The sequence below is a fragment of the Symphalangus syndactylus genome, chromosome 14, assembly GCF_028878055.3.
Source record: "Symphalangus syndactylus isolate Jambi chromosome 14, NHGRI_mSymSyn1-v2.1_pri, whole genome shotgun sequence".
In the NCBI taxonomy this organism is placed as follows: domain Eukaryota; kingdom Metazoa; phylum Chordata; class Mammalia; order Primates; family Hylobatidae; genus Symphalangus; species Symphalangus syndactylus.
In genome coordinates this window covers 97,698,702-97,726,099 of record NC_072436.2, presented here as the reverse complement: position 1 = coordinate 97,726,099, position 27,398 = coordinate 97,698,702, and the positions used below count along the sequence as shown (strand labels likewise).

At 46.7% G+C, this 27,398-nt stretch overlaps 1 protein-coding gene across 18 annotated transcripts in view; it reads right to left on the bottom strand.

Annotated features, from left to right (window-relative positions):
- Positions 1-27,398, bottom strand: part of THADA (THADA armadillo repeat containing) — a 369,177-nt gene that overhangs the window by 34,830 nt on the left and 306,949 nt on the right. For 11 of the 18 annotated variants that reach the window (XM_055242820.2, XM_055242825.2, XM_055242823.2 and 8 more), the window contains 5 exons: positions 26,073-26,452; positions 25,364-25,482; positions 24,960-25,032; positions 20,201-20,354; positions 13,032-13,163 (listed from right to left, as the gene is read on the bottom strand). In XM_055242820.2, coding sequence (XP_055098795.1) covers positions 13,032-13,163; positions 20,201-20,354; positions 24,960-25,032; positions 25,364-25,482; positions 26,073-26,452 — 858 coding nt within the window. Of the gene's footprint in view, positions 1-13,031; positions 13,164-17,690; positions 18,442-20,200; positions 20,355-24,959; positions 25,033-25,363; positions 25,483-26,072; positions 26,453-27,398 lie in introns of those variants that run through there. The other 7 variants (XM_055242824.2, XM_063618102.1, XM_063618096.1 and 4 more) reach the window with 2 other exon arrangements.

Genomic DNA, 27,398 nt, shown 5'->3' with positions numbered 1-27,398 from the left:
GCAATGTAAGAGCTAAACAGTGTGGGTCTGACTCGAGGAGAGACACAAAGACTGGAAAGGCTTTGTGGGAAAGGAGGGCATGAGGCTGGGTAGAATCGCGACACTTAACCAGGTTGACCGGCACAAGGAGGACCTGCCACGCGTAAGCACAGTGGTGGAACAGGCAGGACGCCAAACTTGGGCCTCCCCTCTCCACTTCCCCATTCCTGCTCCCTTCTAAGTGTGGCTCCCTCCCTCCCGCCATTGCTCCATTTTTTTTGGTCTCTATTAAGTGTTTTCTTCCTCCCCAGTCCCCTTCAATTAAAAAGTTATCTTTCTAGTAAATTCTTGCTCTGGGTAATGCAACTGCAAAGCTTGTGGGCTTGTTTCCTAATGAAGTGTCTTCATTTTGGGTGATGTGTGTGGTCCTAAGAGATGATACAGGGATCAGCAAACAAACTTACCAAGTTAGTGAGAACATTTAGAATAAAATTCTCATTATTAATGGTTACTTCCTTTTCTTATAAAATTAGCCACGTAAGTTGCTAACAGAAAAAAATGATTTGGATATATGTAAAGGAAGGTCTGTTGATTTTAGGTGGCATACATACCACCTGAGAGGGTGGACTCCCAACAGTTTAGGAGCAGACGCTCTATCTAATTCATCCCTGTGTCCCCAGATGTTAGTGCCCATGCAGCTGGCACTTTCCAGAACCTCAGTGATTAGGACCTGGTAAAAATAAGAAGATGGCCGATTGCGAGAAGTGAAGTTCCTATCTCCCAAAACCTAGTCTTTCCCTCTTACATAGAAATGGGCTTTTTAGCTGAGCATGCGTCCATTTAGCTCAACACACGATTTCTGAGCCTCTTTGGCTGAGATCTGTGGCAGATGACGAGGGCCTGGCTGGTAAGATCCATGGAAGTGGTGCATGTGACTTCCAGGCTGGACCTTCCCTCCTGCCTTCCTGCTCACCAGATTGTGGACACGGCAGTGGGAGCTGGCACTGCCATCTGGGGCCATGTGAGGGATGGTGTGTCTTGAAAATGTCAGAGCACCAAGAAGGTGTGGGCCCCTAATCATACGGACCATCACACTAGTCTACTGAGTGCTCTATATGAGGAAGAAATAAGCTACTGACTTGTTTAAGCCACTATTAACTTCTCTTACAGATGCCAAATCTATACCCCGACTAAAACACCAGCTGTTTCATGCTTGAAACCCAGAAAATACTTCAGAAAGTCCATTTCAAGATATGCCCCAAGCTGACAGCCCTGGTTGTACTCTAGTAACTTCAGTACTTCAGCTGGAGGTGAGGAGGCAGAAGAGGGGGCAAAGAACAAGGGGAGAGGAGGGAGAGAGGGAGAAGACAAGCTGCTGTCAAGGCCAATTCTTTGTTTTTGATTCTCACCTGCTGTTCTCTGCCTCTGCTCCTGTAGATCAGCCTCACAAGAAATTCACTTCTGACAAACCCAATTACGGAAATACAGCAAGGATTTCCTGGCCATTTTGACATTCAGGGAGGGATTTCTTACTTTTAGCTCATCATGATGCATCAGTGAACAGGTCAGAGCACATCTCTCGAATCCCATTCTCCTCCTGACGCTCATACAGACATTCACATCCAAACTGGGGCTCTGTACTCTTTACAAACAGACACTCTGAAAGGTGCACAGATTCCCAACATGCCATTCTATCTCAATGTACACACCCTGCCCCATGTGTGCAAAGAAAAACCCTCCCTGTACTGGCCTGCCACCACCAGAGCCACTCTCCATTCTGCTCTTCTGCCCATGAGAGGTCTTGCCATGGGGACTGCTGTAGTCAAAATAGAGCAGCAAAAACAAGGAAGCCCAGGCTTTCACAATCCACCAAGCATCTTCTGGGAGATTTGAGAACAGAATTGGAGTTTGGTGGGTAGGATGAGGGCTTCCCAGGTCTCTGATGTCACCCTTTACGCCTCCTTGGATAACAGCAGGATGGTGAGGGAGGGGCCGCCACCATGGCCAGTGAGGAGGCCTCTCCTGGGCCCCAACCCTGCCCTGCAGAACTTCTCGGGCAGCACTGTCATGACAGCCTGGGTCTGACCTTCATCTGGCTGTTGGGATGGAAGAAGTCTGTGGCTGAGTGAACTCAGGAGGGCAAAGGGCAGGTGCCAGTGCTGGCTGGGGTGCTCAGGAGGGGTGCTCCCAATAGAGTCAGGCCTGAAACTGGGGCTGGAGGAGTCATCCTCACTGAACCAGGGATGAACGAGAAAGAGGCGGGGGGGGGCCATCTTGCCACCCCTGACAGAGCAGTGACCCTAATACCTGAAACTGGCTTAGGTTCAAAAAGGAAGCCTGCTCGCCACAGTGAAAAGAGAAATCCTGCACTGTGATATGGCCTTGCTGAGGAAAGCGAAAGTTCCTGAGGAAAAGGAAAGCACAGAAGAGGAGAGCCGAGGCCACTAGCTGGAGAAGGAAGATCACCAGGCACCAGGCTTGCCCTGACTAACAGGGAAGACAACACCCTGCAGCTGCGTCAGCACCAGATGGCCTAAGCCTCAGACTGAGGGCTTTTCGTCACCCACAGGGGTCAGTCGCCTTGGCCAGAGAGCTCGGCTTTCAGAAGCAGCAAGAGTCAGGGCAAAATGATGCAAAAATGACCCTCATTTCCTCGAAAGGAGCCTGTTGTTGTCTCTCTGGGGATTAGTCACTGGGAGGCCATAGTAACAATCCCATCACCCCAGCAACCAGGCCCAGCCAGGGTACTCACTGGCACTCATAACTGGCCAGCAGATCAAAGACGGGAGCATTAGTTTGCACCTGCTTCTGCACATCATGGGAGCCGCTGCCAGTGACGCACTCGCTGAGATGCAGGTGAACATCAGGGGGCCCAGGCTCTCTGGAACAGCAGCTGACGGCACATGCAACTTGGAATGCAGCAACTGGAGCTCCACCGTGCCCACCCACTGCAGCTGGCAGGAATGGGGGCCTACCTTGATCAAATCTCTTTATTTTGAAGGAATAAATGAGAAAACATAACTGGCTGCCACATAACTATCTTCCTTCAAAACCATTTCCCCTCACCCTCCACCGGTTCACAGCGGGTTAGGACCACAATTCCTAGCCTCTTCTGTTTCCTCCCCTGCAGCCCCACTGACAGTACTGAAGAACACCCAGCCAGCCATGGAGAGAGGCCCAGAGAGACCAAGGCAGTGGAATCCCGGGCTGACTCAGGGTGTGGTTTGATTGCTGACTGCTGAGAGACGGCTGGTTTCACAGAACACTTAGTTCTTCGCTGGAGTTCCTCCAAGTCCTCTTCTCAAGGCAGTGTTCCATTTTCTCTGCCCTTACCCCACACCACCCCCATCTCACCCCTGCCAGCTCCTCTCTACCCCCCACCGAGTCTGGATTATTCTCAGGGGGCATACCTACATTTCTGTCATTTCCTCTGTATAAATCAAGGCTTGGGGGACAGCAGAGAGGTACTGACCTGGGCCTCAGGAGTCGGTGTTGTAGACCTCGTTTTCCTACTCATTATGTGACACTGGGGAAATCATTTACCTTTCTTGGGCTTCAGTTTCCACATCTGTAAGTCAGAGGCTCTAAAACCCTCAAGTCCTGGGATTCCCTCCCTTCAGGAGGGGCACTGGAGAACAGGAACAGCAGCAGCCTTGACAGAGGACCGCCTGCCGCCTCTTGCTGCATCTGCCCTCTATTCCCTTTCCCCAGGGCACACTCTGGTATCTCAGCTCTGGTCCCCAACCCATTTTCTTACGCTCTGACTCCAGTGTCTTCTTTCAAACACAACAGTGAGTTTAGAAGACCTTCAATGCACCCCTTTCTCTTAACTCCTGGGTTCTAAACTAGATGCCAGGTAGGGACTCCTTTCCCTGTCTCAGAGAGGCTCTGAGAGTGCAAGGCCTCTGTCACCACAGGGGCCGGAGCTCCAACTCTGGCTCTGACACTTACCTGCCTTGGGACTTTGGGCCCATTCCTTCAACTCTCTGAACTTCCACATATTCACATTTAAAATGGAGGAAGTATAGTAGGTCCTTATAGTCCTAGCTACTCAGGAGGCTGAGGTGGGAGGATCTCGTGAGCCCAGGAGTTCAAGACTACAGTGAGCTACAAGCGTGCCTGTGAACAGCCACCAGTACTCCAGCCAGAGTGATGCCGTGAGACCCCACCTTTAAAAACGTAAAAATATAAATAAAATGGAAGAAATAATAAAGTATCTCACAGTGTTGTGAGGATCAAAGGGGATAAAATGAAACAGGAGCATCAAGAGGGAGGTGATGAGGTTCTCCTTCCCCTGTCCCCCCACTGGCCTGCTCAGAGTGGGAAAGAGCAGACGGGGCTCTGGGAGGAAGGGGCCACCTCCCCTAGGCCTTCCAGATCGATTCATGCAGCCTTGGCTCTGGTCCCTCACCTGGGACCTGATGAGCAACTGACAAGTATCCACCTGCTGGGCACTTCCCAGGGCCGGCCCTGTGCTAGGTATGTGGGCCCCTATGGATGAAACTCTTGCTCAAGAAATTCCATCCTGCATGATCCAGTATGGAATGACAAGGGAGACACAGAGTTAGTCCAGGATTTTCTACAGTGGCCAGTCTTAGTAGATGCTCCATCAGTTCCTCATCAGCTGTTGAATTAATGTCTCTAGGAAGTGAGGACTAAGGCAGGTGATTTAATCTGCCATAACAAGAAAATGCTGTGACCTCAGGGCAATTTCATAACTTAGAATCCAAACAGCTCCCCCACCAGGTAGATTTGAAAAACCCTAAGCTTTTTACTGGGTTTAACTACTTTGATAGATACATTCCTCAATTCATTCATTCAATTGATCATCAAACAGTGATTCTTATTGAGAATCTATTATGTGCCAGGTTCTGAGAATATAGCAGCAAACAAACAAGACAAAAATCCTACCCTCTTGGAACTTTTTTTTTTTTTTTTGACAGAGTTTCATTCTTTTGCCCAGGCTGGAGTGAAGTGGTACAATCTCAGCTCACTGCAACCTCCACCCCCCGGGTTCAAGCGATTCTCCTGCCTCAGCCTCCCGAGTAGCTGGGATTACAGGCATGCACCACCACGCCCAGCTAATTTTTGTATTTTTAGTAGAGAGGTGGTTTCACCATGTTGGCCAGGCTGGTCTCAAACTCCTGACCTCAGGTGATCCACTTGCCTCGGCCTCCCAGAGTGCTAGGATTACAGGCCTGAGCCACCGCGCCCGGCCTCTCTTGGAACTTTTATTCCAGTGGAGAGAAGCAAATAACAAATAAATAAAATTATGCAGAGAATTAAACCAGTGGGGTGAATGACAGCAAATAACTGGGTGGTTACTGTAGTCTGAGAGGTCAAGGCAGGCTCCCTGTGCAGATGACACTGAAGCTGAGATTGGAATGATATGAAGGAGTCAGCCATGCAGGACAAGGGAAGAATATTCCAAGCAGAGGGAACAGCTATTGCAAAGGCCCTGAGGTTGGAATGGGCTCTGGAGTTGGAAAACCCCAAAGATGGCTGGAGTGGCTAGGGGAGGAGTGGCAGGGGCTGGACTGGGTAGGATTTTGTATGTTGCCTTAGGAGTCTGGGTTTTACCCAGATTAAGATGGGAAGCCAAGAAAGAGTTCTGAGCAGGAGAGCAGTATCATCTGTTTTACTCCTGAAGAAGCGAGCCTGAATTGCAACGAACAAAAACAGAGGCAGGAAGACCAGGCTGTAGAAGTCTGGGGAGAGATGGTGGTGGCTCGGACTAGCACATGAAACAAGCCTGGCGGACAGGCACTTTGTAAGTATTTGTTGAATGAATGAACAAATGAATGATTGAATACCCTTGATCTGACCACTTCTCATCTCACACTTAAATAGTAAGAAAAATCTGTAGACTATCTTAAGTAGGAGTAAGAGAAGGGGTCAGAAAACAATTTAGAGTTTTGGTTTCTTTTTTTTTTTTTTTTTTTTGAGACAGGGTCTCACTCTGTCACCTAGGCTGGAGTGCAGTGGCATGATCATGGCTCGTTGTAGCCTCGACCTTCTGGGCTCAAGTGATCCTCCCACCTCAGCCTCCTCAGTAGCTGGAACCACAGGCATGCACCACTACACTTGGCTAATTTTTAAATTTTTTTGTAGAGACAGGGTCTCCCCATGTTGACCAGGCTGGGTTTGAACTCCTGGGCTCAAGTGATCTGGCTGCCCCAGCCTCCGAAAGTGCTGGGATTACAGGTATGTGTCACTGTGCCTAGCCCCAATTTAGAATTTTAAAGTAGACACATATAAATAATGGATGGCCAGGCACGGTGGCTCACGCCTGTAATCCCAGCATTTTGGGAGGCCAAGGAGGGCAGATTACTTGAGGTCAGGAGTTCAAGACCAGCCTGGGCAACATGTAGTAGCCCCATCTCTACTAAAAATACTAAAATTAGCCAGCCATGGTGGTGTGTGCCTGTAATCCCAGCTACTCGGGAGGCTGAGGCAGGAGAATCGCTTGAACCCAGGAGGCGGAGGTTGCAGTAAGCCGAGATTGCACCACTGCACTCTCACCTGGGTGCCAAGAGTGAAACTCTGTCTCAACAACAACAACAAAAAACAAAAAAAAAAAAAGAAAAAGAAATGATGGAGGCAAATAAGTTTAACTCATCTGAAGAGGAATTTAGGCCAGGCTTGGAGATAGGTAGGAGGATATATTCTAGTAAAGTGATTCTTAACTTTTTTGGGTCATTCTTCTTTAGAAAAAGGTACTTGGTACATCTACAATATTGAGTCATACTGAGTCTGGGGCCAGGCTCTGGCACCACAGAGCAGAAAGGGCACTTTGAAGACGATATACCTGAGTTGATTAGGAAAGAGTCTACTGGAAGGCAGGAGGAAGAGGGAGGCAGTCAGTACTTGCAGAGCCCTTCTAGTGCCTGACTCTGTGATCTGGCAGGAACCGAAAAAAGCACAGGGCCTGCTGCGGGTCTGAGACTGGTGGGCTGCCTTAGAGGTTCCGGAGGTGGAACCATCTGTGACTCGGTGTGAAGCCCCACAGGCCTGGGGCTTTGCTGACTGAGCTGTCTCACTCCATGGGGCCACTGGAAAATGTCACAGTGACCCAGGCCTTCCTATCTCTCTCCTCCCAGGCTTCCCTCCCTGTTTGCTCAAGGGTCGGGGCATATGAGAAGTGTTCATCCTTTCATACTGGCTCACGGGCTCTGTGTGGGTGACGATGATGCACACATGTATACATGTGTGCAGATGTTGGTTTTTTCCTTCTTTGCCTTGCCCTGGCTACATGGCTGCTTGGACTCATCCTCACAATGCCACTTGCCTACTGCTCCCTTCTCTAACCTATGAGTCTCATTTTTCTACATCTCGCTCCTACTTCCCCTCTTCCATCTCCCTCCTAAACACCATTGTTAATCCAGTCTCTACGGGTCACCATGCCAAGCACAGGAGGCTCCTTTGGTGTCTCCCAGATAACCCAGGGCCATGGTCCCCGCAGCCCCAGGCTGGCTCTCTGGTCCTGTAATCCAAGACCCAGACTTCAGAGGTAAGAGTGAGGAGGGACCCAACACTACAGGCTGCAAACTCAGCCTACCAGACCCGGACAGTGCACGAGTCAGCAAGACTGCCACCCTAGTTGGTATGAATCAGTGAAAAACGCTGCCCCTTGAGCTGATTCCAGCAGAGAGGGTCTGCCTGCTTGTTCTGGAGCTTTCTTATTTCAAAGTGTACTCTCATGCTTCTTTTGCCACCTGACTGTGGTGAAAAATCAATCCATTAACACAAATTGAGCACCCACTGTGTACCTAATAGAAAACAGTCTCTAAGTTCATGAGGGCTAGTTGGGAAGAGAGAACTAAAGCATAGGAAAGGGAAAATGATAAAAGCATAGAGTAGCAAAGGCTCTGTGATGATACAATAACCAAATGCTGCAGCGGCTCAGGGAATGGGGAGATCCCGGAGGGCAGGGGTGCTGTTGAGAAGATGGGATTTAATGCATTCCCACTAAACGTCCATATTTGGAAGGACAAGCAGAAGTTTTACATGACTTTTTGTGGGCAAGGGGCCTGTTAGGAGAGAGGGACCAGAACTACTTGGAGCCAGTATTCCAAGAAAAAGAGCCACAGCTGATCTGCCTGCTTGCCTACCCACTACCCCCTTTAAAGGTCTTACATATATTTTTTTCATAAGAAAGTTTCTACCAAGAAGTCATCCTTCTTGAACCAAAACACTGACAACAGGCATGAAATCTGGCATGCCTTAAAATTCCTTGCTCAGTGCTTTCTCTTATCCTGTATCAACTCAAGCAGAAACTGTTTTCCTCTTTTCTTGTTTTTTTTTGTTTGTTTGTTTGTTTGAGGGAGTCTCACTCTGTTGCCCAGGCTGGAGTGCAGTGGTGTGGTCTTGGCTCACTGCATTACTGCGAAAATTCCACCTCCGAGGTTCAAGCAATTCTTCTGCCTCAGTCTCCCAAGTAACTGGGACTACAGATGTGCACCATCATGCCCAGCTAATTTTTGTATTTTTATTAGAAATGGAGTTTCACCATGTTGGCCAGGCTGGTCTTGAACTCCTGACTTCAGGTGATCCGCCCACCTCAGTCTCCCGAAGTGCTGGGATTACATGCATGAGCCACCGCACCTGGCCAGAAACTGTTTTCTGAGCCTCACAAATGGAGACGGGAACGGGAGCAGGCCATCTAAATTAGGTGGCCAACAGTGGCTGAAGCTGAAAGAGCAAGAAAGGGGGAGATCCAGTGCCAGGAAAAGCAAGAAGCCTGAGGGAAGTCCAGAAAGCCATCCCCCTGCCTACCCTGTCCCCATGGCCTATCCAGCTCCCAGAGGCACCCTGCCTCTGCTAAGTGGAATGTATGTGGTTCTGCCTGGGGACCTCCTGATCTAGCCATCCTTAAGCCCATCCTGGAGTCCTTCTGTCTAACTCTGCAGTATTTCCAGCTAAGCCACACCAGACAACCTGCATCAGAGTGAAAGAGCTCTGCAAAAAGAAAAGGCTCAGGTACCCCTGGCTTGTAGGAAAGGCTATGGAAGAACCCCAATCACTGGATTCTTTCTTCTAGCCCTTCTAACCTTCTAAGATACCTTTCTTATCTTCTCTTCCTCTGAAGGCAGCTTCACAAATTTGTACCTTCATGGGTTCCTCCCCTGCTGCTCTTACCCAGAACTCTGCCTAACTTAAGAATCACACAAATGCTGGGATTTAAAGTTAAGTATTGTCCAGGTTGCTTTTCCCACACAGAGGCCTTTGTGTGGTATATAAAACAGATCCGAGTGGCCTCTTGGTGGAAGAGGGTGGGGAGCTGCAGAGATAGCCTTGAGCATCTCCTGCTCTTGTAGCATTAGAGCTCTTTCCTGAGCATTTCAAGGCCTGAAGTCAGAGCAGGGAAAGGAGGAAGGCGGAGCCTTGCCTGGAGTCCAGCCCACAAATTTTTTTTCTCCTAGCTGCAAATTTCAATACCTTACTCTTAAGTCCTGGAAATGTCATTTCTTCCATTCCCTTCTGCAGGCTCCATGATTGGTATAGAGTGGGGAGGGAGGGGCAGAGAGGGTCCTGCAGCTGGGGCTCCCTGATGTCCATACTTCTAAGGGCAGAGGGTGCTTCGGACATTGCAGGGAGAGAGTTGTCAACAGGCTGTGAGTTTCATGCTTCCCTATGTGGGGTGAAGCATGTGCAAGAGATTCCAGCAGGCAAAAAAGGTGAATAAGAAATCTATTCTCAGGAGGGCCGGCTAACCATGGCATTATTTTCTCCAGGCCTTCTAGAATCATTAACTAATCAAATCTAGACCTAAAGCCAATTATGCAAAAGGATATCTTAGGGTGAGGAAGTCTGAATGACTGCATTTAATGCTTGCCTCTTCTACAGGTTCCAGAAAGTGCCCAGGGAGACCGATAACTAGATCTGTTAAGGAGCACTGGAGATCCCAGGATAGCTGTGCTGCGTTCTGAGGAAGGCAGGACAGAACCCAGATAGTTTATTCTGTTCCCACAGCAGATAAAGGTCTCCCTTTGCCCTCTCCATTTCGAATGTCCAGCTCTCCAAGACCTAAGGAAAACTTTGTCCTGGATCACAGTGACTTGTGGCCTCTGAGTGCCTTTCCGAATTTCCTGGTAGTTTTACTTCCTGGAATGCCACAGTCTGACTTCTACATCAGTGCCAGAGGCATGCCTCGTTATTTTCCCCTGGACACCTCACAGGTTTGAAACTCTGAAGTCACCTCATGCTTTCCCTTCTCTCCCACCTCCCACAGCAGCAGTCCCCATGTTGAGATTACCCAACCCCCAACCAATACTCTCACACATCAGTCCTCTCCTCTCCATCCCAACCCCACTGAGAGCAGCTGGAGAGGACTGTTGCTGCCAGCCCCCAGCTGATTTCCCTGCCTGGCAAATCCCCTCACTCAGCCCCAGCCCTGGCCCATCTCACACACTGCTGCCAGAGATTCCACAAGTATGTTTCGGGTAACATCAGTTTCCTCTGAGTGCCTTCCCACCTCATGCCTGCTTTAAACCCTCTCCAGCTTCCCATTACCTACAGAAGGAGATCGGGCCTTGGCACTGAGCCATCCCACAAGCAAGTGCCCCTGCCTTGCTCAGTTCATTTCCTGCTCCTCTTCCTTGCCTGGCCTGAGCCTGAGTTCTGACCGCAAAAGTGCACTCACTGCTGCCCAGTCAGCTCCCGAGTTCTCCCCAACTCAGGGCTTTGGCTCCAACTTTTCTTTCTGCATTGACTGTTCTGCTCTCATTTGTGTCACATCTCTCCTTTCCTTTGGGCCCACTCCACTCTCCAGACCCTTTCCAGAGAGACCCCACAGAATGCACCTCCTGCTTCCCCAAGCTCCTCCAGCAGGCTGCTAGGAGACGGTCTGAGAGCAGAGCTCTGTCTGCATCCATCCCTCACTGACAGTGGGAGATCTCAGAGGTGTGGAGCTCTTGTGTTGTATTTCTTTCTTGGAGGAAAACTGAGAATTAACTTTAATTTTTTCATTGTAATTTTAACTTCTCAAAGAAGACAATAAATATTAACACAACTTAATAATGTTATTTTACTGTGGCATTTAGTCAACCACCGATTTGGGGACAAAAGAAACAACATGTATTTTTAAGGTAGTCAAGATTCAATTGTAATTAACTTGGAACACCAAAGAGGAAAAAACATCAGCAGTATATTCTACAAAATCCTGATATGCTGAAGGAATGTGAAGTTACCACCAGCACTTGATATCCTTGAGAGATGGTAAAACAAGACAATATTGTTCTTTTTTTTTTTTTTTTTTCGAGATGAAGTCTTGCTTTGTCACCCAGGTTGGAGTACAGTGGCACTATCTCAGCTCCCTGCAACCTATGCCTCCTGGGTTCAAGAGATTCTTCTGCCTCAGCCTCCCGAGTAGCTGGGATTACGGGTGCCCGCCGCCATGCCCAGCTAATTTTTCTATTTTTAGTAGAGATGGGGTTTCACCATATTGGCCAGGCTGGTCTTGAACTTCTGACCGCAAGTGATCCACCCATCTCAGCCTCCCAAAGTGCTGGGATTACAGGCGTGAGCCACTGCGCCTGGCCTAAAACAAGGCAATATTGTTCTGATGAATCAATTGCCTAACTTCTGATTAAAGAAAAAAATCAGGGTGATTCTCAGTCCTCAGCTACTTTTCAGTCTAAAGAAAAAGATCTGTATTTTATGCTTAAGAAAATCAAGCTGGGCTGGGTGCGGAATCTACTGAGTATTATATTCCAACAAATATTTACTGAGCACTCACTAGGCTTTCTGTGTGTCCTTGTAAGCAAATGCTGCAATTGGAAAAATGAATAAATTGCCAATGGCACAATTTTAGCTATTGGGCAAGTCTGGCAGGTTGGGGGCTGAGGGGAGCCTGCTTGCATATCACTTGCAGCTCCGTTCCAAATGCTATCCTGCTGAGAGGAAAAGCTGATCTAGGCGAAACCTGCCCTGGTGTGGTATCACTGAGAGATTATTCCAAAACTAGCTTCTTCCACATAGGCAGAGAAGTGTACACAGACCATTTTGACTAAGGATTCAGATACTGGAAGGTTCACACATCTGGGGAGGCTTCCAGGGAAACACAGTCCTGTGTCCTGCCTTGGCAAGCAGTCCCAGCCACAGTAACTGATGAGGGGCCTTGCATCTATTACAAAGGCTATCTGGCCTCCTTTTCTCTCATTCTGCTGTCTATTAAGGTGAACTTCTTTGCTCAGCTTTGATCCCTTGCCTCAAAACAGTGTTCTTTCTTCTCACTGGGACCGTTGATCCAGGGACCTTTCCTGACACCCAGCCGCAAGCATAGAGAATCCAAGTCTACTAAAGCAGGCACCCTCCCAGATGGCCACTTGTCCAGAGGTGTGACCTTACTTCTACTCCATCTGCCCCCTGTCTCTTTCATCCAGCAGCCCATTTCTACCCACAGCCTGAGTTCCTTTTAGCTTTCGTAGCATTTGCCATTACATGCACATGACCCCGGGTCTGGGGCTGTAACCGCTTATACGATGGCTGCGACCTCAGGACTACCCAGCTAGGGTGCTCTTCTTTCCACTCCCCTCCTCCCTCCTGGATTCATGTAATTATCAAATGAGCAGCTAGGACACAAAGTAGAGAAACTTAACGTACACATAATCATTTGTCTCTTTCTGTCACATATGAAAACTCAGGAACAAAATGATGGTTTTGTGGTTCCTGAGTTATGGAACCACACAGATAATAGAGACTTGGCATTATTTAAAACCGATGACAACGTAACTAGCAAAAGACCTAACAGTTTATTAAATTTCTACCTTTAAAAATAATTTTTCTCTAGGATGTCCTAGAGCAGGGGTCAGCAAACTACGGCTAGTAGATCAAATCTGAGAAGCTGCCTATTTTTGTAAGCAAAGTTTTATTGGAACACAGTCACGCCCATTTGTTTACCTACTGTTTGTGGCTTTCCCACTAAGATGGCAGAGTTGAGACAGAGACCAAATGACCAACAATGCCTAAGATATTATCTGGCTCATTATAGAAAAGTGTTCCAACCTCTATCCTACAGCAAAAGACAATGTGAAAGGATAAGAACGAGGTACCTGTTGACTGGCAGGTATTTTCTTGTGACATGGCAGTTGTCACGGTTTCCGTGGCTGCATCTCTAACAACTTGCTCCTCACTCTGCAGAAGGGTAAGGACACACTTCCAGAGAGCAAGTGTATCCTGCAACTCTAAGAAGACCAAAAGGAATCTGAATTACCTAGAATGCAATTAAAGGCAGGTGCAAATACTGCTTCAAATCCCTGGTGGAAGAGAGGAGCATTGAATGAGTTACAGCTATCCCTATTTTTCTGGGTATTGTTAAGATAGAAAGAGTGTTAGACAAACATTGGCAAAGAGAGACTCCTAAGGGAGCAGATTTGGAAATGTCTTTTTTGGGGGTGAGGAGGTAGGCTTTCCGGAGGCAACCAGCCCTAGGCAAGGCCTCCAGAAGATGCTGCCCAGCTGACAAAGACCCTCTGCCCTGCTCTCCTAGTTGAGTCCTGATTCTCTAGAAGAAAACTTTATGCATAAGACTGCTTTGGAGAAACTAGCCCAGTGTTGATTCAAGTGTCTGAGCCTATAAATTCTGAAAGTGAAGCATCAATCAAGATTATGCTCTGGGGGCAAGAATAAAAAAAGAGAGGCTAGGTGTGGTGGCTGATGCCTGTAATCTCAGCACTTTGGGAGGCCAAGGCGGGAGAATCACGAGGTCAGGAGATTGAGACTATCCTGGCCCATATGGTGAAACCCCATCTCTACTAAAAATAAAAAAATTGGCCGGGTGTGGTGGCGGGCGCCTGTATTCCCAGCTACTTGGGAGGCTGAGATGGGAGAATTGCTTGAACCTGGGAGGCAGAGGTTGCAGTGAACTGAGATCGTGCCACTGCACTCTATCCTGGCAACAGAGCGAGACTCTGTCCTCGCCCTCGACCAAAAAAAAAAAAAAAAGAAAAAAAAAGAAAATAGAGAAAGACCCATGATAAAGGCAACAGCTTGTGTCCCATGTATGTAGGGGGTCCACTATCTGACTGCCATTACTCCTGGACACTGATCTGTCTATTCAGCCTGTGCTAGGTGCTGCTGTGGACAATGAATAATAAATGATAGTATCTTGTCCTGAGCAATCAAAAGGAATATAAAGTCAAAAACACAAAACAATGAGTTGTCAAGAACAAAATTGCATGGCTGTGACTCACAACAGGAAGGATGAGAGTGGACTGCTATAACTGACACAGAATTCATGACGAAAGTGAGAGGTGAGCATGGCCTCCCAGAAAGGGTGCCTCTAGTCCAGGTGGGATGGGCCTGGGCTTGTGGAGGGTTATCACTGGAGGGCCATGGAAGACCACCACGCAGCATCCCCATCCTTTCAATGGAGAAACTACCCTTCCCTAGAACTCCCCTTTGTCTATCCTCTCCCTCATCTGTACATGGAGAACCTGGTTTCAGAGTCACTGATGCTTTAGTCATACCAATATGAACAGTGGCTCCATTTGGGGTTTCGTTCTCTTCTTTTCATTACAAATCTGATTTAAATTTTACTCAGCCTTTCAGTCTCCATCCTTTCTAGTTGTTCTGTAAGGGTTCAATACCTTCCTTTCTTAATATTTTCCTCTTTAACATGGTCATCATTTATATCCTTCAGATCCTTCCCTCTTTAGTCCATTTCAGTTTTTCGTTTTCCTTAAATGACTTTGCTGTGCCCTTGACTTTTCTCAAGTACTTCTTTTCTTTTTGAGATGAAGTTTCCTCTTGTTGCCCAGGCTGGAGTGCAATGGTGCAATCTCGGCTCACCGCAACCTCCACCTCCCGGGTTCAAGTGATTCTCCTGCTTGAGCCTCCCGAGTAGCTGGGATTACAGGTATGCACCACCACACCTGGCTAATTTTGTATTTTTAGTAGGGACAGGGTTTCACCATGTTGGTCAGGCTCAAACTCCTGACCTCAGGTAGACCCACCCTCCTCGGCCTCCCAAAGTGCTGGGATTACAGGCATGAGCCACCGCGCCTGGCCTCTCATGCACTTTTAAGTCCTTTGCTTCTACCTATTCAGTACCTTTTTCATTGAGATGCGGTCTCACTATGTTGCCCAGGCTGGAGTGCAGTGGCACAATGGCTCACACTGCAGGCTCGACCTCCCAGGTTCAAGGAATTCTGCCTTAGCCTCCTGAGTAGCTGGAACTACAGGTGTACATCACCACATCTGGCTAATTTTTTTATTATTTGTAGAGACAAGATCTTGCTGTGTTACCCAAGCTGGTCTCGAACTCCTGGGCTCAAGTGATCTTCCTGCCTCGTCCTCCCAAAGTGCTAGGATTATAGGCATGAGTCACTGAGCCTATTTCTCATGTTCTTGTAGGCACAGGACCCAATTTCACAAAGGAATTCCAGGTTATTCCATACACATTTTACCTGTTATGAGCTAGGGTTTGAGTAGTTAAAGTCACCCAGAAAATGTGCTGCAAAATGGTATTAACTTCACTGGAGAAGCTTGACTAAGGTTTGTCATCCTTTGCTCTTATTCCTCCAGGTCTAATGATTAAATCACAATCACAGAAGGTCCCTTCTCAATATCTCTCTGGCTGTAAGAAAAATGCCTGAAGTCACTAAGAAGAAAAAAGTTAAAACCATATTGAAGAAAACGTTGTCTCCCAGAGAGATACAGGGACATGAGACCCTTTATTGGTCTGAACTCCTACAACATTTAAAATTTGGATCTCACTATCTAAAAAACAATTCCTTCCTTTATTCTGTAAATCCTTTCTCCACAACTATACTGAAAGCTCCTTGGAGGCAGTGACCATGTCTGATTCTTGAGGGCTGGGCATGGAAGAGGTACACAAAAATATAATTCTACTAATAGGTGAGAAGAGAATCACAGCATGTTAATATGGGATTAAACATGGCAGGAGAGGGCAGGGTTGGGGTTGAAGCATGGCTGTAGAACCCAGGGTTTCCTTTTATTAAACCCTATGCTTAAAAGCAAAACAAAAAACAAAATAACACAATTTTAAAAATTAAAAAAAAAAACTATGCTTTTCAATTCCTTAGGATATTCTCAAGCTTGGTTTTCTTACATATCATTGACATGCTGCCCTTTCCTATTACTCTTGATACACAGAGTAGCAGTGAGGAGAGACATGGAGGTGTACAACATGCTGGAAACCAGACAAGATCTGTACATCCATTTAATTTCAAAATATCTCCACCTTTATGTCCCAAAGATACTAATATGGTTTGGATTCACAAATCTCATGTTGAATCGGAGTGGATGGTGGGAGGTGAGTGAATCATGAAGGCAGATTTCCCCCTTGCTGTTCTCATGATAGTGAGTGAATTCTCACAAGATCTGATGGTTTAAAAGTGTGTGGCACTTCTCCCTGCTCTCTGACTCTCCTGCTCTGCCATGGGAAGCTGTGCCTTGCTGCCCCTTTGCCTTCTGCCATGATTGTAAGTTTCCTGAGGCCTCCCAGCCATGCTTCCTGTTAAGCCCATGGAACTGTGAGCCAATTAAACCTCTTTTCTTGATGAATTACCCAGTCTCAGGTAGTTCTATATAGGAGTGTGAGAATCAACTAATACAGAAAATTGGTACTGGAAGTGGAACACTGCTATAAAGACATTTCCACCTGAAAATGTGGAAGCAACTTTGGAACTGGGTAATGGGCAGAGGTTGAAACAGTTTGGAGGGCTCAGAAAAAGACAGGAAGATGTGGGAAAGTTTGGAACTTCCTAGAGACTTGTTGAATGGTTTTGACCAAAATGCTGACAGTGATATGGGCAATGAAGTCCAGGCTGAGGTGCTCTCAGATGGAGGAGATGAGGAACTTACTGGGAACTGAAGTAAAGGTCACTCTTGCTCTGCTTTAGCAAAGAGACTGGTGGCATTTTGCCCCTGCCCTAGAGATCTGTGGAACTTTGAACTTGAGAGAGATGACTGAGGGTATCTGGCAGAAAAAATTTGTAAGCAGCAAAGCATTCAAGATGTGACCTGGCTGTTTCTAAAAGTATACACTCATATGCATGAACAAAGAGATTATCTGAAACTGGAACTTACATTTAAAAGGGAAGCAGAGCATAAAAGTTTGAAAAATTTGGAGCCTGGCCATGTGGTACAAAAGAAAAACCCATTTTCTGGGAAGAAATTCAAGCCTGCTGCAGAATTTGCATAAGTAAAGAGGAGCCAAGGCTGGGTGCAGTGGCTCATGCCTATAATCCCAGCACTTTGGGAGGCTGAGATGGTTGGATTGCCTGAGGTCAGGAATTCAAGACCAGCCTGGCCAACATGGTGAAACCCTGTCTCTACTAAGCGTACAAAAATTAGCCAGGCATGGTGGTGGGCACCTGTAATCCCAGCTACTGAGGAGGCTGAGGCAGGAGAATCGCTCAAACCTGGGAAGTAGAGGTTGCAGTGAGCCAAGATTGTGCCATTGCACTGCAGCCTGGAAAACAAGGGTGAAACTCCATCTCAAAAAAAAAAAAAAAAAAGAGAGAGAGAAACCGAATGTTAACAGCCAAGATGATGGGAAAAATGTCTCTAGGGCATTTCAGAGACCTTCACAGCAGCCCCTCCCATCAAAGGCCAGGAGGCCTAGGAAGAAAAAATGGTTTCTTAGGCCAGGCCCAAGGCCCAGCTGCTCTGTGCAGCCTCGGGACACAGCACCCTGTGTCCCAGCTGCTCTAGCTCCAGCTGTGACTAAAAGGGGCCAAGGTACAGCTCAGGCCGTTGATTCGGAGGGTGCAAGCCCCAAGCCTTGGTGGCTTTCATGTGGTGTTGGGCCTGTGGGTGTGCAAAAGGCAAGAGTTGAGGTTTGGGAACCTCTGCCTAAACTTCAGAGGGATGATGAAAACACCCAGATGTCCAGGCAGAAGTCTGCTGCAGGAGTGGAGCCCTCATGGAGAAACTCTATTAGGGCAATATAGAGGGGGAAATGTGGGGTTAGAGCCCTCACACAGAGTTCCCACTGGGACACTACCTAGTGGAGCTGCGAGAAGAGGACCACCATCCTCCAGACCCCAGAATGGTAGGTCCACCAACAGTTTGCACTGTGTGCCTGGAAAAGCTGCAGGCACTCAACACCACCCTGTGAAAGTAGCTGCAAGGGCTGTACCCTGTAAAGCCACAGGGGAAGAGTTGCACAAGGCCTTTGGGAGCCCACTCCCTGCATCAACATGCCCTGGATGTGAGACATGGAGTCAAAGGAATTTATTTTAAAGCTTTAAGATTTAATGACTGCCCTGCTGGGTTTTGAACTTGCATGGGGCCTATAGCCCCTTTGTTTTGGCCAATCTCTCCCATTTGGAGTGGGAGCATTTACCCACCACCTGTACCCCCATTGTATCTTGGAAGTAGCTAACTTGTTTTTGATTTTACAGGCTCATGGGTGGAAGGGACTTACCCTGTCTCAGATAAGACTTTGGACTGTGGACTTTTGAGTTGACGCTGAAATGAGTTGAGACTGGAGGACTGTTGAGAAGGGATAATTGTATTTTGCAATGTGAGAAGGACATGAGATTCAGGAGGGGCCTGGGGCGAAATGATATGATCTGGATTTGTGTCCCCACCCAAATCTCATGTCGAATTGGAGGTGGGGCCTGGTGGGAGGTGATTGGATTATGTAGGCAGATTTCCCCCTTGCTATTCCCATGACAGTGAGTTCTTATGAGATCTGATGGTTTTAAAGTGTGTGGCACTTCTTCCTGCTCTGTCTCTCTCTCTCTCTCCTGCCACCATGTGAAGAAGGTGTTTCCTTCCCCTTTACCTTCTGCCATAATTGTAAGTTTCCTGAGGCCTCCCAGCCATGCTTCCTGTTAAGAATATGGAACTGTGAGTCAATTAAACCTCTTTTCTCCATAAATTACCCAGTCTCAAGTAGTTTTTTTTTTTTTTTTGAGATGGAGTTTTGCTCATTGCCCAGACTGGAGTGCAATGGCGTGATCTCGGCTCACCACAACCTCCGCCTCCCAGGTTCAAGCAATTCTCCTGACTAGCTGGGATTATAGGCATGTGCCACCAAGCCTGGCTAATTTTTGTATTTTTAGTAGAGACAGGGTTTCTCCATGGTGGTCAGGCTGGTCTCGAACTCCTGACCTCAGGTGATCCACCTGCCTCAGCCTCCTAATGTGCTGGGATTACAGACGTGAGCCACTGTGCCCAGCTCAGGTAGTTCTTTATAGCAGTGTGAGAACAGACTAATACAGATATCTTCAACTTAAAACAAAAATCACTGAATACAACCAGCAGCCTATCCAGTCACTTTAGCCAGATGCCTAGAAGTCATTCTTGAATTTTCCTCTATATCAACCTCAATACCACCAAGTCCTGTTGATTCCACTTCCTAAACCTCTTGAGCCTGTTCTCTCTTCCTTGCTGCCACAGCTTCACACTCATCCATTCATTTCTCACCTAGATTATTGCAATAGGCCTCCTGGAAGAGGGGACTGTTAGGCTGTTTTGAAAGACAAACAGAAGGCAGTCAAGCAGTGGTTTGTTTAATTTAGAGAACTGTTCCCTACTGATGACACACAGGGCCCGTGTTAGGGAGTGGTGGATGACAAGGCAGGAGGAGTGGGCTAGGGGACAGTACAGGAAGGGCCTTATGAGCCGTGCTAAAGGGTGTTTAGGCTTTATACTGAAGGCAGTGGGAACCCACTCAAAGGTTTTAAATTGTGGACTGAAATTATCAGACTTGCATTTCATAAAGAGGCTCTTTGTAGAAAAAAAATCTTTAGGGGTAAGGCTGAAAAATAAGAGGCTGGTTAAGAGTGTGTTGGTGGTCTGGGAGCGGTGGCTCACGCCTGTAATCCCAGCACTTTGGGAGGCTGAGGTGGGTGGATCACCTGAGGTCAGGAGTTCGAGACCAGCCTGGCCAATATGGTGAAAACTCATCTCTACTAAAAATACAAAAATTAGCTGGGTGTGGTGATGGCTACTCGGGAGACTGAGGCAGGAGAATTGCTTGAACCCAGGAGGTGGAGGTTGCAGTGAGCCGAGATCATACCATTGCACTCCAGCCTGGGTGACAAGAGTGAAACTCCGTCTCAAAAAAAAAATAGTGTGTTCGTGAAAATGATTAGAGCATGAACTAAGATGGCAGGAATGTAACTGAAAGACATAAAGGCAGGTTTCATGTTGCCATCTTTCACCTTCCCTTTTTTTAGGCGAGAATACCTATTCATATTTTAAGTGAGTCTGGTATAAAAGACTTCCGTCTCAGCGCACTTACCAAGAATAGGATGGGGGTTGGTGAGGAAAAGTGGTGTAGTACTGGTGAGGACTTCAACGACGGCCAGCCTAGACTCCGTAGGAAGATGGTCTTCACATGACAAGATGACCAGCTGAACCCACTGCTTCAGCTCAGGAGCTATCAATTCCCTGTTCTAAAAGCACAAAATGTACCTATCAGTAGTTCAGAAGATGCAACAAGGGCTGACACGGAATTAGGGGTGACCTACACCAAACTGGGCCTGTAGATTAGCTCTTAGCTCAGTGGGAAGAAAGTTGTTTTTTGGTTGCTTTTCGATTCCAACTAGAGAGAAATATGCCCAAGGAAGAAAATCTGACCTGCCTTTCGGTAAGATGGAGTCACTATGACTAGACAACAAGTTCCTTTAGTCTTTTTTTTGAGGCAAGGTCTTGCTCTGTTGCCCAGGCTGGAGTGCAATGGTGCGACCTTGGCTCACTGCAACCTCTGCCTCCTGGGTTAAAGTGATTCTCCTGCCTCAGCCTTCCGAGTAGCTGAGAGTACAGGTGTGTGCCACCACACCTGGCTAATTTTTGTATTTAGCAAAATTAGACAGGGTTTCCCCATGTTGGTCAGGCTGGTCTCAAACTCCTGGCCTCAAGTGATCCGCCTGCCTCGGCCTCCCAAAGTGCTGGCATTACAGGCATGAGCCACTGCTCCCAGCCTTCCTTTAGTCTTTTCGGATGCAAATCAGGTTATGAGAACATGGCATACATTTGGTCTGGTAAAGACCAAACTTGTGGGGAAAGACTGTCCAGCAAATAACAACTTGTCACCAATAACCAGATGCCCCTCCTATAGTAACAGAACCCCAGATTTTTGGCTGGGCCCATGGGCACCCAGCTAGAGACTACATGTCCCAGTCTCTCTTGCATTTGGGAGTAACAGGTGATTAAGTTCTGAAGACTGAGATGACACTAGAAGTAGTATCTATGCACTTTCAAGTCATGCCTTAGGAAATGCCCATGATCTTTACTTCCTGGGTTTCCCCTTCCTGCTGGCTAAACAAGGACAAGATGTTGGAAGCTGGAGCAATCAGGTGGGGCCCTAAGATAGAATCTACGTGTTTAGGACAGCAGAACAACAAAGTATGAGAACCTGGTGACTCAACACTGTCAAGCTACTTTGGCTTTGGACTGTTTCTATCTGATTTAAGCTGCTGTATTTATGAGTTTCTGTTACAACATTTAAAATAGAATCACAGGCCGGGCGTAGTGGCTCATGGCTATAATCCCAGCACTTTGGGAGGCCAAGGCAGGTGGATCACCTGAGGTCAGGCATTCAGGACCAGCCAGGCCAACATGGTGGAACTCTGTCTCTACTAATATACAAAAATTAGTTGGACATGGTGGCGCACCCCTGTAATCCCAGCTACTCACGAGGCTGAGGCATGGGAATTGCTTGAAGCCAGGGGGCGGAGGTTGCAGTGAGCCAAGATCACGCCACTGCACTCCAGCCTGGGAGACAGAATGAGACTCCATCTCTAAATAAATAAATAAAGCAGCATCTAACACTATTGTTTAAACAAAGCAGTGTTGTTTTTATTTTTTAGAAAACTAGATTCTCAGTTTATCACAAAGGCTAGAAGATACAAATGAACATCCAGATGAAGAGACAGATACACAGGGAGAGGTCCAGAAGGATCCCAAGCACAGGACTTCCTTTCCCTATGGACCTTTGGGGTGTGCCACTCTCCTGGCACATGAGTGCATCTTGTTCACCACCCAGAAGCTCTCTGAACTTTTCATTCTTCAGGGTTTTTAAGGAAGCTTCATTGCAACAGCATGATTGATTAAATCATTGGACACTGCTGATCAACTCAACCTTCAATTCCTTGTTTTTAATAGTAACAGTTTTACTGAGATACAGTTTACATACCATAGAATTCACTCATTTAAAGTGGCCAATGCAGTGAACTCTGGTATACTTACAGATATGTGCAATCACCACCACAGTCAATTTCAGAACATTTTCATCACCACAAAGAGAAACTCTGCACCCTTTATCTATCACTTCCCTATCCTCCCATCTCCCCAGCCCTGACTAAGCACTAATCTACTTTCTGTCTCTATCAATTTGCCAATTCTGGACATTTCCTGTAAACGGAAATTTCCTATAAATGGAATCAGATAATATGTAGTCTTTTACGACTATGTTCTTTTACTTAGCATAATGTTTTCAAGGTTCACCCATGCTGTAGGATGTATCTGTACTTCACTCATTTTTGTGGCCAAATAATATTCCATTGTACGGATACACTACATTTTGCTTACTCATTCATCAGCTGATAAACATCTGGATTGTTTTCATCATTTAAACTCTGTTCTTTCACTTTTTCTAGAACAGGGACTGTTGTTCCAGATGTACTTTACTTCTCCTATCAACTGAACCTCTTTAAATGTTCAAAATGTAACTAATGATTCCTTTGATCATCTATGGGCATCTATGCAACTAACACGATGAGTATTTTAGACCTTGAGGAAGATGCTAATTCCCAACGCACCAAGAAACTCATGTTTCCCCAGGAGCGTCTTTTATTTATTTCTTTACAGTTCTGTTAGTTTTTTTCTCCCTGGAAAACTCCCAATTTTCATTAAATATCACTTTATTCATGTACTGGACAAAACAACTGGTTAAAAACAGCTTTGGATAAGAATAATGCCTTGGCAGGCTTGTTAGGCTGCCTGGTGATTTCTGTCTTAGAACTTGGTGTTTTTTTTTGTTTGTTTGTTTGTTTGCTTTTTTTGAGACGGAGTCTTGCTCTGTTGCCCAGGCTGGAGTACAGTGAGACAATCTTGGCTCACTGCAACCTCCACCTCCTGGGTTCAAGCGATCCTCCTGCCTCAGCTTCCTGAGCAGCTGGGATTACAGGCGCGTACCACCACACCTGGCTAATTTTTGTAATTTTTAGTAGAGCTGGGGTTTTGCCATGTTGGCCAGGCTGGTCTCAAACTCCTGACCTCAAGGTGATCCACCCGCCTTGGCCTCCCAAAGTGCTGGGATTACACGCTTGAGCTACTGTGCCCGGCCCTGGTGGTTTTTTTTGTTGTTGTTGTTGTTGAGACAGGGTCTTGCTCTGTTGCTCAGGCTGGAGTGCAGTGGCATGATCTCAGATCACTGCAATCTCCGCCTCCCGGGTTCAGCCTCCTGAGTAGCTGGGATTACAGGTGCCCACCACCACACCCGTCTAATTTTTGTATTTCTTGGTAGAGATGGAGTTTCACTGTTGGTCAGGCTAGTCTTGAATTCCTGACCTTAGGTGATCTGCCTGCCTCGGCCTCCCAAAGTGCTGGGATTACAGGCGTGAGCCACCATGTCTGGCCGTTTTTTTTTTCTCCCCCACTCCTGGGCTATAGTTTTTAGCAAATCATCTCCATTCCTATACTCCCTCCACCCCACCTAACTTTTTTGGGGGCTTTTTTAGCTCCTAGTGACCTCCTACATTTGGCTCCCTGGCTTGCCTTTGAATGACAGATCTAAGGAAATTGGACCTGCTTGTTAATTCTTACCCTTGGTTTTATCTCTGCCCAGCCTCATGCTCTCTGAACTTCATGGTCTCCTCTATGAAGTCTTCTTCAGCCTCTGAACTCTCACTCCCTCCTCTGGGTTCCCATGGCCCTGGCACATCTTGCTACTAGAGCATTTAATGTAATTATCTAATGTTCTCTTTCTCTCATTAGACTATAGCTCTAGTCTCTGTTCATCTCTGTATCTTCAGTACCTACACAGCAGTGCTAGGTTTATTGTAAGGGCTCAGGATCCACAATGTTATGCCACCACCATCAGTGTGGCTGTGTGGAATCTGGATCTTCCAGTAATTTTCCTGTGGTATTGGCTGCCTTCTACTTGTGATTCTGTGAGGGTGCTATCTTTCTTGTATGCACCTAAGTAGCGTGTATTTGTCTTAAGACATCTTCCCAGGAAGCTGTTTTTCTTACTTTAGTTCTACTTCACTACCAAAGGACATGTAAAACAGGTGGAGCGCATCTGGACCTCCATCCAGAGCCAGCTGGGCCATGTTCTGGGGGAATATTTAAGCCTTAGCGATGTATTTGCATACTTAGTTCACTAGGTTGCAATCCTAAATATTTTTGGAATTGACATGCTTATTCCTCTTTAAATAAAGAGTCCAGCTAGAGAAATGGGGAAAAAACAAAGGGTTTGGGCATATGCGTTTTGGGAGGAAGGTTCTGTTACCCCTATGAACTCTAATTTAAAAAATGCCTAAAACATGCTGGGCGCAGTGGCCCACATCTGTAATCTCAGCACTTTGGGAGGCCGAGGCGGGTGGATCACCTGAGGTCAGGAGTTCGAGACTAGCCTGGCCAACATGGTGAAACCCCGCCTCTACTAAAAATACAAAAAATTAGCCGGGCGTGCTGGCACACGCCTGTGATCCCAGCTACTCAGGAGGCTGAGGCAGGAGAAGAATCGCTTGAACCTGGGAGGCAAAGGTAGCAGTGAGCTGAGATCGTGCCACTGTACTCCAGCCTGGGCAACAAGAGCAAAACTCCATCTCAAAAAAAAAAAAAAAGCCTAAAACAAGAGAAAAGAAAGGTGGCGTCCAAAGTCTTTTCAAGTTATACTCAAATTGAAAAACCAGCACGAACAATATTTCTGTAGATGTTACATACACATATCACAGGGGTTTTGCCTGCTGAGACTGTTCACTTTTACTGACATCTGAGTAAATGAGAACACAAAATCCTAGGTCCCGGAACAAGATCAGAACCAGCCTTACCTCCACACATGTCTGCATGTGGTGGGAAATGACTTTGGAAGCAAGTCTCAGAGCTACGCTCTGAATTTCAGATCTAGAAAAATAAACAAAAAAACAACACAAAATTACAATCAGACATATTTCATACACTGGTTTTTGCAGATAGTCTGTAATCCATGCAGAGGTGAACACTGAAAATCTCTACCTCCTAGTTACAAAAATGCCTCTGGAAGCAATTACCTTTTGGTTATTAATGCAAATCACTGACATCATTCTATTGCTTGAGTTTAGAATTCTTAGGCTGAGGCTTAGAATGAAATACAGGACCTGAGACCTGAGGGCAGGATTGTGTGCAAGTTCATTACATAATGACTGATGGGACCATACATCTTACTAAGGTTGCACAGGAGGTATTGGGGGCAAACCTTTCATTGGAAGCAATATCCATCGTCCAGATCAAGAACTCCTTTGGGGTCAGATGGACACAGTGCTCCGTCTGGGGAAGCCACTCACCAGGGTCCATGCAGTGAAGAATTTTCAGTATCTGTGTAAGCCAAATCCGCACACAAGAAAGAGAAATAAATACTCAGGGAGCTATCTCTAGATGTTACATGATAATCAATTGTAACAACAAGAGGTCTATCTTTCAAAAGGCTCCCACTGACTTCTTATTTCCCCCATAATATCTTTGGGAGACTGAGGCAGAGGACTTCTGGTGACTTGGGATGGGAGCCAGATGCCCTGATTTTAGACCAGTGCCCTTTCCTTTTGATTATGCCTCCCAGGTGGCCATCTGCCCTGAAATAGCCATGTCAGTAAAGACTACCTCTGACACACTCTACAGTGAATTTTTAATGATCTGTTTCCTAAACATCCCAAAGTGGTTTGCTCTGTCTTTGGTTAATCTCTGCCATCAATACTCCTATCATCAAAAGCTTTTCTTGGTGCCCTTCTAGGTATGACGCCATGCCAACCACCATAAAAAGGGAGTCCTTATCCACTGGCTGCCGAATCTACTTCCTATTGCCCCTGGAGAGCCCAAACCCAATCTTGCCTTCATGATCCTACCATTCCAGTGGTTCACAAAAGAATGTGGGGAGTGGAAAGGGCCAGTCAGTACACTGGAGACTTTACCTTGCAGAAGCATTCTGGGTGATTTTCCTTCATGGCCAACAATAAGAACTTCTCTCCCATGTTGCACAGCAAGGGTGGCAGGCCCTTCTCTCCAAGTCCAGACGCTGCTGCTAAGAACTTTTCCAAGAGGGCTTCCAGTGTCAGTGAGCGCACTTCAGGGAAGGCAGATTCTAACAGCTGAGAGAAAGAGATGGGGACATCCCTCACCCGCTCTCCACTCTTGGCTGCCGCGGCCCACACTGCAGCAATGGCTAGTCTGGTGAGGCTCTGGAGGTACTGGGGCAGGCCTGGCGCCTTGAAGGCACAAGGGAATCCCGTTATCAGCTCTGATCCTGAGATAATCCCTCTGACTTCCTCCCAGAAGCCAAGACTCTCCAGAACTAAGAAGCAAAAAAAGCAAAAGGGAAAGAGATAATCACTTTAAATTTCCACAAAAGCACATGAAAGAATGAAGACTGAATCCACTGCGTGAGGCCATCAGATGTCTCCTATAAGCAGATTTCAAACACTCATAAGTGAGTGGCTCTCTAAGGTTCAGACTTCTAGTTCACAACAATTTCCATTTAGGTAATGTATAATTTTTCCAACAGGGGCACAAAGGCATTACTATTAGAAAATGCGTTCCTGGCACCCCTCCTCAACATTCAATAAATATGAACTCAGTGACCTCTTATCACTGAGCCTCAAAGCTGACCAGGAGAAGAGGACATCCAGTATAAACTTCCTTCAGGGGCTAAGCTCCCCTCTGTAACACCCCTTCCCAGAAGCTCTTGGTTGAACCCTACAGTACCCTGGAGCTCATGAGACAGCTTATTCCATTGTTAGTAGATCTAATTGTCAAAAAGTTCTTTTTGTGTTTCTACTCAGTGGCCTAATGCTACATTTTGAGGCTCCCAATGACAGCTCTTTAGGCATTTGATTACAATTCTTGTGTCCCCTCTGTCTTCTCCAGATGAAACATTCCTACTTCCTTCCTCAAATAATGGGGTCACCATCTCTCATTATTCTAGCTGCTTTCCTGTGGACATGCCTCACCCTCTCTTAAAGGATGGCCCATAGGCTGGATCACAAATCTCCTGCATGGTTTGACCCACAGGACTATTACTTTCTCTGTTCTGAACTGGAGTTGCATCACACTGTTGACTCATATGGAGCACAAAGTCAACTGAAACCACAGCCCTTCTTTTTTGACATGGTCTACTGATGGTTGTGAGTCATCTTTCTCCCACTTTGTACTCAGTACTTAGGCCGAGATGCGTTTTCTTTGTTTGTTTATTTTAAGCCCAAGTATAACCCTGTTAAATTTTATCTTCCTGTTAAGTTTTA